Source organism: Opisthocomus hoazin, chromosome 2, assembly GCF_030867145.1.
Source record: "Opisthocomus hoazin isolate bOpiHoa1 chromosome 2, bOpiHoa1.hap1, whole genome shotgun sequence".
Lineage (NCBI taxonomy): Eukaryota > Metazoa > Chordata > Aves > Opisthocomiformes > Opisthocomidae > Opisthocomus > Opisthocomus hoazin.
The window spans coordinates 63,339,180-63,352,831 of record NC_134415.1 but is presented as its reverse complement, the minus strand read 5'-3'; the positions used below and the strand labels follow the sequence as shown (position 1 = coordinate 63,352,831).

General features: G+C 38.3%; 1 protein-coding gene across 5 annotated transcripts in view; it reads left to right on the top strand.

Moving 5' to 3' along the window:
- The window catches only part of ADGRG6 (adhesion G protein-coupled receptor G6), a 114,708-nt gene that overhangs the window by 54,009 nt on the left and 47,047 nt on the right, over window positions 1-13,652 (top strand). For 4 of the 5 annotated variants that reach the window (XM_075413917.1, XM_075413919.1, XM_075413918.1 and 1 more), the window contains exons 5-6: window positions 2,025-2,093; window positions 12,426-12,511. In XM_075413917.1, coding sequence (XP_075270032.1) covers window positions 2,025-2,093; window positions 12,426-12,511 — 155 coding nt within the window. Of the gene's footprint in view, window positions 1-2,024; window positions 2,094-5,175; window positions 5,260-12,425; window positions 12,512-13,652 lie in introns of all 5 variants that reach the window. The other variant, XM_075413921.1, reaches the window with a different exon arrangement.

The following is a 13,652-nucleotide window of genomic DNA, read 5'->3' as shown; positions in this document are numbered from 1 at the left end:
ACTGCGTTCAGCTCTGGAGCCCTCAGCACAAGAAGGACATGGAACTGTTGGAGCGGGTCCAAAGGAGGGCTACAAAAATGATCCGAGGGCTGGAGCACCTCTCCTGTGAGGACAGGCTGAGAGAGTTGGGCTTGTTCAGCCTGGAGAAGAGAAGGCTGCGGGGAGACCTGATTGCAGCCTTTCAGTACTTAAAGGGAGCCTATAGGAAAGATGGGGACAATCTTTTTAGTAGAGACAGCAGTGACAGGACGAGGGGTAATGGTTTTAAACTAAAACAGGGTAGGTTTAGGCTGGATATAAGGAAGAAATTCTTTACAATGAGGGTTGTGAAACACTGGAACGGGTTGCCCAGAGAGGTAGTGGAGGCCCCATCCCTGGAAACATTCAAGACCAGGTTGGACAGGGCTTTGAGCAACCTGATCTAGTTAGTGGTGTCCCTGCTCACTGCGGGGGAGTTGGACTAGATGACCTCTAGGGGTCCCTTCCGACCCAAAACATTCTATGATTCTATGATCTGTTTGCATCCAAATCATTATATTTTCTTTAGTGGGCACGGAGGGAAAGTCTAGTCTGACCAGAATTCAACTCAATTAAAACTTAAAAAAACCTTATTGAATATATTCCTCTTTAAAGTCTACAGTCTTCTGTCTTAAGTATTTTGTAAAGTTCGAATGGATTTTTTTTTTGTTTCGCCAAACAAAATCATGATTTTTTTTTTAAATACTCACTGAAGAAAATATGAAGGTCCACTGATTTTCCAAGCAAACTTTCAGGTGATCTTTCCATGATACAGAGCTAAGAGGAGATAACCTACAGCAGGTATTGGCCTTGACTGTTTAATATTAGTAGATGGGGGGGGGGAGGGGGCAGTCTCACACGGGAAGTAGCGCTTTCACTTACAGCGTCCTTCCTGGCGTTCATAGAAGTGTACTAAGGAAGTGAATTCTCCTGTATCTCTTATTTTAAAAAAATTAAAAATGCTGAGCTTTAATATTTGTTGAGGATCATAGGTTTTAAATTCTGCCCTGTTTTTATCGGCAATACATGTAATGGTATCTGTGACTTGACATGATTTCTGTGTCAAGGCCCTGTGCTCCGTCTGTTCTTGCATTGCAGGAAATACTTTCCTAGCTATCTTTATGAGCTGATGGGTGGTGGCCCTTTAATTTTATGGAAGGACACAAGGTTTCATGAGAGAGCCTCATTGAGTCAATAATGATTCTGAAGTGGTAAAGCAAAAGCCAAAAGGGCAGTGCTCCCTCTAGGTTCAGATTATGCCATGCTCTATGGCCCCATTATTTTCAACACAGTGTGCAAAAGCAGCTGTATCTGCAGCTGAACTGCTGGGATGTGCAAAGTGTGATTAATGCAGTTTCACCAGTTCCTTTTCTGTAGCCATTGTTATATGCCCTGTTTTTGTCTCTAGATCATCAAAGTGTGTGCATGTTGTTATGAATAATTCAGTAGAGACACAGGCTTATAACATTGTCTGCTTATAAGTCATGCATACCAGAATACTAATCATGCCCACGCCCTGGGCAGAGGAACAAGTTTAATCACCTTTTATCTGGTTGGTGTCTGTCACAGGCAGATTACTCAGCAGTGTGTGGTGGGTAACCGGTGCTACAGCAGCGGAGTGTGGTTGCTGCTCCAAGGTGCAGTTATTAGTCATGAAGACTGCATAAATCCCATGGCGATACATACCCCTCCACTTAAAGCCATTTCACAGAGCACACGCAAGCTGTGTTCATTTAATGGGATGTTATTTAGTGAAAGCTAGGAAAACCGGGGGAGGATACGTAAGTGACTGTAACTTGCAAGTCAGAGGGGTTTTCATGGATCCGTCAGTTCCAACGGAAAATGAAAACTCTCAAGTCTCATAGGCAAATGGCAATATCAGTTTTGCCACTGAGAGAAATTAGGAAGAGGACTGTGACACTGCAAGATATAATGTCTTCTGAGACATGGTAGTTTTATGCCTAGTAGCCAAACTTTTCTAATTAGTTTACTTTCTTTTTCTAAAGGCTCCTACCTAATTCCCTTTTCTGGAATTGAACCAACCAGTTGTGCAAACCTGGGAAGCCTTTGCCAAGGTAAGAAGCCCAGGTCATTTTCACAGTTTCATCTTTGTTAAATCTTTATTGTCCTTGATTTTTTTATTCCATTTCTTTTTTATTATTGTTTCTAAAAGGGAGAACTGTAATAAAAAATAGCAAGGAAAGGAATTCCTTAGTCTCGTCAAGTGTGTGGGTGTCCTGTACGTACAATATGTGGAAAAAATGTGATCACTCCCTTGATAAAACGTTTTCCAAATAGTCTCCCTTATATCAAAACTGAATTAATCGACTGCTTTCATTTCTCTCTCCACCTCTTTCCCTCCTGCGCCTTTTGACAGTAAAATATTAACCACGATAAGAAGTGAGTATATCTGTAAATAAAAAATGAGCAGTTGTAAAAGAAGGATCTGACTATTATTCATTTTTTTCCAATAAGCTATTTTGGGGCTAGGTATTTTTAGATTAGTAGGTAAAAATTTAACATCAAATTGCAAAATCTAGCAGCTGCTAGGTAGTGAAACACTTGTTACAGCACTTAGTGATGGTTTAATATTGTAAAAATTGCCACATGTAAGAATTCATAAGGTCTCTTGAAAGGTCAGCTCAGTTGAATGCAAGGAATAGGTGAACCCTAAAGATTTCCATGCCATGTGAATCGCTGAACATGCAAGGACATTTAATTCTTTCCGCTCTGCTTAGTGGCTGAAGTTGTATAAAAATGCTTGACATGAACAACATCGGCTGATTTCCACAATGCCTTCGTGGACACAGACCGGCTGAAGAGGTGACATCCTATGTTAAACTTTAATCACAGCAGCAGCTGCACCAGAAAGAATGTGTGCTCTGTAACTCTTTTCAGACTGAATGGTGGAGGATGCAAACAGGGGAGAATAAAATACAAAAGGGGAAGTCTCAGAACTCTTTTCAAAAGCGACATTTACAAGTAAATCAGATTTAGATTAAAAATGGAAAGGGCAATGCACTCTGCTTGGGAAGCCAGTAGGAGATGCATGTCAGGCTTCAGTGTACTTCTTCCAGATTTTCTTGAGGTAAATTTGGTTCAGGGTCTTGGAGCATATTGTACTGGTCTCCACAGGGAAAGTGAAATGGCAGTTATGTTCATAATCAGATTTTGAAAAGTAATTTTGAGACATCATATTCACAAAGCGCAGTATGATCTAAATACTACTACTTAAACACCCTAGGTAAATGTGACAGCAACAATTATTCAGTATTAATCTTTTTATACATAAAGGGCAGTACAGCCACTATATAAAGACCTTTGCCTATTCTCTTGGAAGAACTCTGAGAGTTTTCCTCTATTACGATGCTATGATGTGAAAGGAGAGAGAATATCTTTCATTAGGTCAGTTAATATGGCTGCAGAAATGGACACACTTTCAGCAAAACAAGCCTGCGTTTCTAAAAGCCTCATCCTTTTTTCCAGCTTTATTAACATGTCTAGTAGAAGACATTGCCTCTAATAAAAGATGCTACCTTCCAAACTTGCCTCTCTTAACTTCTTAGACCATCACATCTTCAAGAAACACTATGAGTACTTTCATGAAGGTAATATTCTTTCCTTCTGTGAAAAGTGTTTGGCAGAGTGTCACTAGTGTTCTGTGGTTGTCACTTTGGAAGTGACAGATCAGATTTACCCTGTTCCTCATCATCATCATTATTGGTATAATAATGAAAATCATAAAAATATGTCTGTCTGTTTCTGTGGGCAGCGCAGACTTATTTTCAACTGAGAGGCCAGTTTGGATTCTTTGTTTATTTGTTGTGTGTTGTGCAATAGCACCAGTAACAAATTTTGTGGATGGCAGATTATGTAAGCTAGTCTCATAAAAAAGCCATTTTCTCCATTACGCGTACCAAATACTTTCATTCATTGGAAGGTGCCTCCTTTCTCAGTGCTGGCTGGAAGATGCAGTCAGTAAGAAGCCTTAAAACCTGTCTCTCAGACAATGTAGCCCTGAAGTTACATGCAAGAAAACTTTGTTGTATTATAGGAGGTCACTTTATATATTCACTTTCCCAGTTAGAACCTGTTTGCTTCAGTCCCCAGTTCTTCCTTCTTTTTCCCTAAGTTTCTTGTTTCACTGAAACCTGAATATGAACCTGCTCCCTAAGACCTGAGTTTATGAATTTCAAGCTGAAATGGTTAGCTAAAACAACCTCGTAAAAAGTCAAAAGTGATATTTCGTGACAAAAATACAGTTGTTTCACCTTTCCAGGTAGGTTCTTGGTCAAAATCTGCAAAAGATATGTAATACTGCGAAATTATACCGCACCAAAAAAAGAGTTTTCAGGAAAAAAGAAATCTGTTATTGAGTGGATTTGCATTCCCTAGGAGTTACGAGATTAAATTAAATTATTTTCCAAACTATTCTTTGAAAATTTAGTTGCATGACCTTTGAATTCCTCTAGCATGTATACCCTCCCAGTCCACTATGGGGGAAATTTGCAGTTTTGGCTCCTCACTCTGAATTTGAAGTGTGTTCTAGCTAGTTCTCCTGGGAAACATTTGCCAAGGTTGTGTGGGATGACTCCTATTAGCATCTGTGGAAACAGTACAGCTGAGATCCTTTCAAAATATATATTCTACTCCAATTATTCCAAGTCCAATTTCAGTTCTCTTCATTGTATGGAGTTCAATGGAGTTAATTTGATAATTAAATGGATGTTTTAGTTTCAAATTTGTTTGCCATCTTCAGTCCCTCAGTACGGACAATTATTCTTTTCACAAGCAATATTCTAAGTACATGCATCTTAGAACTTGTAAGATCTATTTTCTAGTCTTTGCACAGCTGTTTGGATCTGAAGCTCTCATAAGAGGATTTTGAGTTTATGAAAGCAGTATAGGACTGATCTTGCAACCCTTACACTGGCAAAACTCCTACTGAAGTCAGTGAAAGTGAAGATTGCAGGGTTGGGACCTCAGTTCGTATCCGTTCATCACTTTGTGCAGAAAAAATAATGTGTTTGTTTAACATTTATGGCATTGTGTGTAGATGGTTTCATTTTACATTGTCATGCGTTGTTCCCATGTTGTCTTACCTCATTAACATTCATATTTCGTTCAAGTTCACCTCTTTCTCATCTTTATTACCAGCTACTGTAAATGCTACTACTCCTACACCACCCACTGTCACCACTAACATGCCCGATACTAATAGAAACGATAAGCCAAACAATGGTAAGAAATCCTGTGTTACATTTTTCTTGTACTTTGTCTAGAGCAAATTTATTGTGTTTTAAGGTGTGTTTTTCATACTATCATAATGCTAAGGGTCATGTCTCAGTTCTGATCTCATTTACATTGAAATAAATCAGGAGTGACTTCACTGGACTATTCAGGAATGGTGTAAATGAGAACAGAACCAAACTCAGTGTTTATTTATATCATGTTTACCTGACTCTTGTACGAAAGGGACTCACTTTGTGTTACCGTTGCATTTACCCATGGAAAGGACAAGGGAAGGGAGCGGTATTTTTAAAAAAAAGGTCCAGAAAGAATCAGGCTTTTGAAATGTTTTGAGGCTGCAGATTATGAGGCACTGTGTAGCTCCCACCGGTGCAGCCAGAGTGGTAGTGTGCTGGGATTGTCTGTTCCTCACTGGTCGAGCGCAGGAGCCAAGTGGAATCATTCCTATGGAGCAAAGCCACTTCCACTGAGTCAACAGGAATCTTTCCACTGACTTCAAGAAGAGCTGGATCAGACTTTACTAGGGAAAATGTTGACAGTATCAGATATCGTTTATTTTTCATTTAGAAAGATTAAGGGAAAAAATAAGGTAGTAAATGACACTATTATTAGTACAGGAAAAAAGCAGGGATTTCTTTTGAGGTTTTCTCATATCCTATGATATCACTGTCTCCTAGAGACTGAGCATCATTTTGTGAGGCACTGCGAAAATTTTTATTAGTTTCTTAGAGATAGTTGTTAAACATGATTAACCACACAGAGATAGATTTCTGCAATTTTCATTGGAGGCTTAAAGATATTTTTTGTAAAGATTTATTTTTTCACTGTGTTCCACAGAGGGTTTTTTTTTTTCCTTTTCCCCAAATGCATCAGTTGTTACTGTAGGATTTAAAATTCCTGGAGTATTTTGTCTCTTGGCAGATCATTTCTTATACGTTGGCAATCAGGCAGTACAATAGACAGTGTGAAAGAATTTATCTGAATTCAGCCTGTTTGGACTTACTAAGCTGTAGAAGTAAGAAGAAAATACTGAAAATTTCTCCCAAGTTGTGCTTTTTTCTTTTTGTGGAGCCACTCACACTATGTTCACTGTGACCAGTTGACTCTGATTTTTGTAACTACAGAAGGAACTGAATGCCTTATTAATGTTAGTGTGAATAAAAACTGGACAATAAGTCCTTTCTTTGTCTTCGAAACTCCCAAGAGAAAGTAGAAAGACTAAGAAAAATATGCCAAATTAATTTACAGTAGAAGCAAATTAAACTTTTACTTTAGTAACTCGCATCATTTTCCGCTCTTGGTAAGTTGATTTTTAGACAAAGAGCAGCCAGCCAAGAACATTAGTTCAGTTAAGTTGCATGTATTTTCTTGAATCCGTTAACTATGTGGCTTGCTACACACAGACCTGCAGGAATTCAGACTTCCTGCTACAGTTATCTTCAGAATGAGGAGAAATTCACCTGAATCTTCCCATTCACGACCACAGAGGCAGCAAGAGTCTAAGATACAAGGGATCAAAACCATAGGAATCATGTCAACCCCAATTATTTGGCCAGTGAAACAAAGGCCTCTCCGTTTCAGTAAAAACTCAGCAGATCAGAACCCAGAGAGAAAAAACACGTACAGCTTGTTTCTTCCAACTGTGTCCACATCAGCTGCTTTTGAGGAGACTGGCAACGATAGCTTGGCTGCTTTTACAGAGAAAATCAACCCAGATAATACTGTGATGAATCAGTTACCAAATGAAAATATTTTGAATGATTCTGGAAGTTCATTTCATGGCACTTCTGATGCAGCAGATGCTGGTACAGAGCCTTCTGTGAATGCAGCAGTTCCTCTTCTTCAAAACAGAAGTCCTTACACAGAGCTAGCGTGGACTTTGGCAAATGGGCTAGATAGTTCTGACTCTGAGTCAGCGTCCCACTCTCCTGTTAGCACCAGCAGCAGCAGCACTGCTTATGAATACAAAAAAGAAACCATGTGGATTTTGTCCTCCCACAGCATCACAAACAATTTCATGCATATAAGCGACATCTTGGAGCCTGTGAGTTGGTGGAGTGAGACTGTCTTTCATCATCATATCACCTCTGACATTCAAGAAGACAGACATTATTCTCTTTCTAGCTTATCTATATCACCTACAGAGGAGAAATCTTCAGTCCAAAAAAGCAGGCTAGATTTGCTAGACTTCGAACCTGAGAGTATTCGCCTGGAAATGGTAGAAGGCAATGCTGATAGGGAACCTATTTCTATGTTAGCAGCAAGTGGTGAATTTCAGCTTAGAAAATCTACACACATTAAGGAACGTCATTCAGGTGGCATTACAAATTTAACCTCTGTGGAGACTCCACGTGCAAACCCAACAACTTTTTTTCAAAACATGAAAAAAGCATACACAAGATTTATGCCTGACATCCAACTGACCACTTCAGTCCTAGGACACAGCAGAGAACTACTAACATTTTCAGCATTTCTGGTAGTAACAGGCTGGACAAGCCCAGCATTTAAGCCTGTTGTAACGACCCTGCCTGTTTATCAGAAGTCAATGACTGACATATATTTGGAAAGTGACAGCCTGTTTACATCTAACAGCAATTACTGGTCTCATCATTTAAAACATTCAGTGTATTTTCAAAAGCCAAGTGAGACCCTCAGAAATGGAGTACTGGAGAAGAATTTAGAAGCATTTCATGATAGTAATGAAAATGAAGAGTCAACTTTTTCCATATTAGAGCCAGAGAACATGAATAGAGTTGGCAGTTCCTGGGACTCAGGTTACTTGGATTTTCCAGCAAAATATGTAGATATTTCCCCTTCTTTAACAGCAAGTTTCTGGACTGCTTCCTATCATTTGAAAGAAGCATCTCAGTTTTCTGGTGAGCCATCAGAAAATTGGTGGCTCTCCTTTAATAAACTGCTTTCTTCCCCAACAGAGAGGTTGCCATCCGTTAGTTCACCTACTAAGTCTGACAGTATCTCCAAACAAACATCTGCCATTAGGTTATTAGGTCACAGGGCCAAAGAAATGAACTTCTCTAGTCGTGCATCAGCTTTGGAAACACAAATCTTTAGTTCATTTATTCTAGGTCTTTCAAAGAGAATTTCAGAAAGTAATGGCAGGACAATATCGCAGTTACAGTCAGCAATGAACTTTGCAAACCTAACCATCTCTTCCAACACTGAATTTTATTTTTATTTTCCTTTTCCTTCCCTGGAAGCACCTTTGAGTCAACCCTCTGTACGGGTACAGGTAAGTCCCTTTGATAAGGTACTTGAAAACTCCACAGAAAAACTAATGATATTTGATAGTTTGCACGTTGAAATTGGGACTGACGTAGTAAGTGATCAAACCAATATGACCTTCCTAAACAATGGGCAGCAGCTTGTTTCTGTCCTTCCAGCACATTCAGGAATGCAGTCTTCATGTTCAAGGGATAGCCAAGCTGCTTTCTTGATCAATACACCAGTTAAGAGTTTGGTAAACAGTACAAGAGCACATGGATCACCGCAGACTCAAAGTCTTTCAGCAAAAGATGCTGTAACAACTACTATTGATAAGGCAGGAAGTAGCGTTCAAATAGATGCAGGGTTTTTTTTAGAAAACAACGGTTCAACGAGTTCTGACTTGCTTCCAATGACATTGTCTTTGGAATTAAGGCACCTTCTTCATTCAAACTCAAAATTCAGAGTCAGTGTACCTCCTAACAGCTACACCACACCTCCACTACGACAAAGTTTTCAGAACCAACTTCATACAATTTCTCCGAGCCTGATCCCTCAGTGGGACGTAGCAGAGTTAAGCTTGCCAACAACAGTTACACTGAGAAGCCATCTAACTGTTCTAGGACAAAACTCTGTTGAAAATCAGAGGGACAGTCTTAGGTACTCTCTATGGGCAGTAGAACAAGAAATCATTGTTGATAATGAAGACATAAGGAATTCTGCTGTTCTGACGTCAATAAACACATTGAGGCTTTCCAAATGCGATTCAAAAGGGGAGATGTATGGATCTTTGAGCAAGCACAGTGAAGGAATGTCTTCTCTGAATATTGTTAGTACTCGTGCCTTGGATTTTGAGAACATGGATTATGGACATTTTGCACATGTCTCTTCTGTTTTGGAGTCATCAAGAACTGCAGTAATGAATGATGCGATACCTTTGCCACCTTCATATAGTGGAGTTGTTATTCAGCACAAAGAGACCATCTTGATGGGCTCTCTGACAACACCTGCAGCAGCCATCCATCACTCTTTCATGCAGTCCAAAATGCCAGTTTCTGCTGTAACGTACCATCAGTCATCCATTTCGGCACCTGTTCATTCCTTGGCCAACTCACCATCTGGGACGAGCCAAAATACCACCCCTTACCCACCACTGAATCAACTTACTAGCTCTCCTGCAGTTTTTTTATCTTGTTTATGTTACTCCGAGCTGGGCTGCCTGTGTCAACCTGAGGTCAACTACAGTATGTCAAGCCATTAAGTCAAATGTAGAAAAAACCCTGATCATCTCATCTATTAGATATTCTGTTCGTAGACTGAACATAGAAGTAGATGTTTCATCTTTTAGCTATAGATCCATTTCGCATATGAAAAGATTTTAGAATAGTAATTTAATTACAGTAGAAGGGAATTTCTAACATCTTAGTGATAGTAAATGTCATTAGTGTGTGATCTGTAATTTTTGTATAATTCTCTAAGACAGCTCTCATGAGACTGTGAGGATAATGTATTGTGTTGCTATGTATTTTATATATTTTTATGCCATTTTACTGTTTGAGATTGTATGAATGTTTTTCACTTACAGTATTCATACATTTTTGAGGATTTAACTTTCAAAAAGCAAAGATTTTCCAAAAGAAATTTTTGGATAATTTGTCTAACAGAATTACAAAACCCAATCCTGGTACTTCATTTGTCATTGTATTTTTGTAGTTGGGAGTGGGTGTGGGGAGAATTGTTTTTTCAGGTTCTTTTTTCCTCTTTTTTCAAATTATCTTTGGCTACTTTTCATCAATTATCTGCCCATAAAAATATTTTTTTTTCATTCAGCATTTTGAGGTGGGATTTCCACTGTTTAATTTGGAGAGTGAGAAATCATTTTTAGTTTTCGCTATCTGCCACTGCAGTCTCCTGAGAGTGTTTAAAAATGTAGATTAGTTCTTTGTTCTTGTTCTTTTTTCACCTCATTAAAACACGCTTTGGGTCACCATCTGGTGGAGATCTTGAAGCTGTTGACTCTAGTTTGTAGTTACTATATTTGGTCTTACAAATACTTTGCATATTTCTATACTGGGGTGTTTTTGTCCATATACATGTTTATATAAATGATGCTATAATTATATATATGATTATATATGAATGTGTAATAATATATACAATGCACACTTTCAGTATGTGTGTATATGTGTAGCACATATAAAAGGTACATTATTGAATATATGTATATATAGAGGTATATACATATAAATGAGATCCAAGTCTTGCGAGTGTTTTCAACTTAACCCAAAGTCCAATCTTCTACTTCCAAATACTTATTTTTTACTCTTTTTGATTTGAAACTATCACAGTAAAAATAACAAATAAAAATACATTTTCAGATTAAACTGCACACCAAATTTGTGTGTCTGCTGGGTTAAGGGAAGAAAAAAAGACAGTAAACCAAAAAGCAAGCAAGTTCATTCTACTCATATCTAAAATCTAATCACAGCTTACCAAAGAAGGTAACCGGTAAACCATCTTCCTGAAAGAAATTGATTGTTTAGTGTTTTGTCACAAAGGAATGTTCATACTAATCTCAGTGATCATAGGGTCAGTTCCATAATGAAAAGAAAGAACAATACTCAACCTAGCTTGTGACTAGGATAGTAACAAATATGCACAATTAAATTGGAAAGTACTGACTTCAATTTTTTTCCAGATACTTTTATTTTAAGCTCTTATAAAACCATTATCTATTGTAAAATGACAAAATTTGCTCTACACGTCTATAACTAGAATAAAGGGTCTTTTATTTAGACTCAAAAAGATAGAGCAGTTCCTTTACAATCAAGAGACAAGAGACAGAAAGGGATTTCTGTATGACTGTTGTCATGTCCTGTTCTGTCCTGTGTAGTGTCTCTGTAATATGCACATAAGATTTATATAAATACATCTATCTGTGATCAAGACCCACAACTTCATTTGGTAACAGCCACGAACTGAGCAATGCCACATGTGCACATACATGCAAGTGGATTGATCCAGAAGTTCTTAAACCTCCCCCACATCCTGAGAAATATTATTCAACCAGACTGGACAGAATTTTCAGTGGCTTAATGAAAAAAGTTTCACGTGTGAAAAGTAAAGACTTTTAACACAGAGCATAACCATGAGATGATTTGATATTATTTATTAGACGTGAAGTCTTGTAATGCTGTCTACCAACTCATGAGCTTAAAGAGAATTTATATTTACCCAGTGCCGTTTCAAAACATTTTTACTGAATATAAAATTGCTCCAAGCCAAGCGCTACACACTTTGTGGCTGAAAGATGGTTTGTTCAGCTGCTGGTTTTGTGAAGCTAATGTGGGCTCTTCTACTATCTGGCCATCGCCAGGCCTGAGAGCAAAGACTGTGCTGTGAAAACAAGAGCTGGATATCCCTTCTCCCACCTAATTCTGTCCTCAGTTATGTTGTTACTTTGAACTGATGAGCCTTATCTGCTGTCACAAAGTTTTAAGTCTAATTTGCAGTGATTGAATTCTGGATTATAACAATATGACTGAGAGCAGAATTTATCCATGTTACAGACTTCATTAGTTATGGTTCTTTTTTAAATTCATGACACTTTCAAGTTCTTGCTTTTACATACCACATCGAAGACATATGCAAAATATTATTTATGCATACATCGCAAGTTTCCATGTCACATTTCAAGTGTTTCTAAAAGGATAGGGGGGCAGGAATTATTTTCTAATTCAACAGGACTAGTGAGAATGTGTCCAAGCCTGCAGGGCTTGTTCACTCCAAACTTGTATAATGTCAACAAGAGCTTGAGGTGTCGTTTTGTCTGGGGTTTAGTCCAATCTTTATAGTCATCATGAAACTAAGGTTTTATTACTAAAAAGGTAAATTTTCTCAGTTTCTAACATTATAATGCTGTTTTTAATGGACAGGTGGGCTGTTCTACAGGATATCTATAATTGTCTTTAGTTCCAACTCGAACCCAGCGGTGAAAGTACATGATGTCATTGCAGAATGGGTAAGTTAAGTTTTCTTTCCTGTATGGTTACCTATATGGATGTGCCGCATTGGTGTTGTCAATCTGAAAAGGGAAAAAAAGAGACAATACCAAATAAATTCTTAAGTTAATGTGTTCTATTATTTATTTGCACAATAGTGAATTCAAGGCTAGCTGGGGTTATTAGGCACTGTGGATAAAATTTTGAAATGTCTCCACTATACCAGCCAGCTCCTTAAGAAATGAGGATACCAGCTGAGATTTTGGAAAGTACAGAGAAATCAAAACTGTGTACCGAAAGATGTAGATGTTTAAGTTCCAACCTCACTATACAGAGCGAAATTTTTCTCCCCAAAGACTAATGTTGTTTTGAAGTTATTTTGTGACAGAAATAATAAAACAGGCAGTGTTCATTTGTATGAGGCAATACACTTTTACAATTTACCTTAATATTCTCTACATTAGAAGTCTTCTGCCACAGAGTTGTTGGGGTTTGTAGTAGCACCTGTTTTTTCAGCCCATTTTAGCAGACATAAGCTCCTTCCTGGGCCCTCTGGGTGGAGGATTATTGAAGTTCCTACCTCTGAAAGTTTCTTCTGTGTGAATGCAGATATTCTCTGTCCTTTTTGACAGGTCATCTAGTAGCACTCACACAATCTGTAAGTAGTCTTTATACCAACTACTTACAGAAAATATGATGTCATAAATATATGGCACTGATGCTTTATTTTTCTGTTAATGAACCTGGAGACTTCAGCTTTCAGAAGCTAAAGAAGAGAAACCACCTATAGTCATCTACAAACCAGAAATACAGCCATCCACGCCCCCCAAGATTGTTCTCTTAGCAGCAGTAGCCAGGCGAAATACGTAGGTTCCGAGCCAAAGAATCTGAAGAGGAGTCTCTTGGCCCTAGCAGAATGTGCAAAAATGTCTCCCAGGGGAAAACTGAGCAGCCGTTGTCCACTCAGAATAAATAATACAAAGATCTGGAAAAAAGATTATCATAAGGTTGTAGACTTTCAGGTGAAAATTGACCCTGTAGTTTTGTCAGTGGATCTTTTCTAATCAAAGTGTTTCTGAGAATTTAAGATAGGAAAGAGAGGGAGAAAGTGAAAAGTTCAGCATCACGTGCACTCGCCTATTCACTGTGTCATGACCTAAT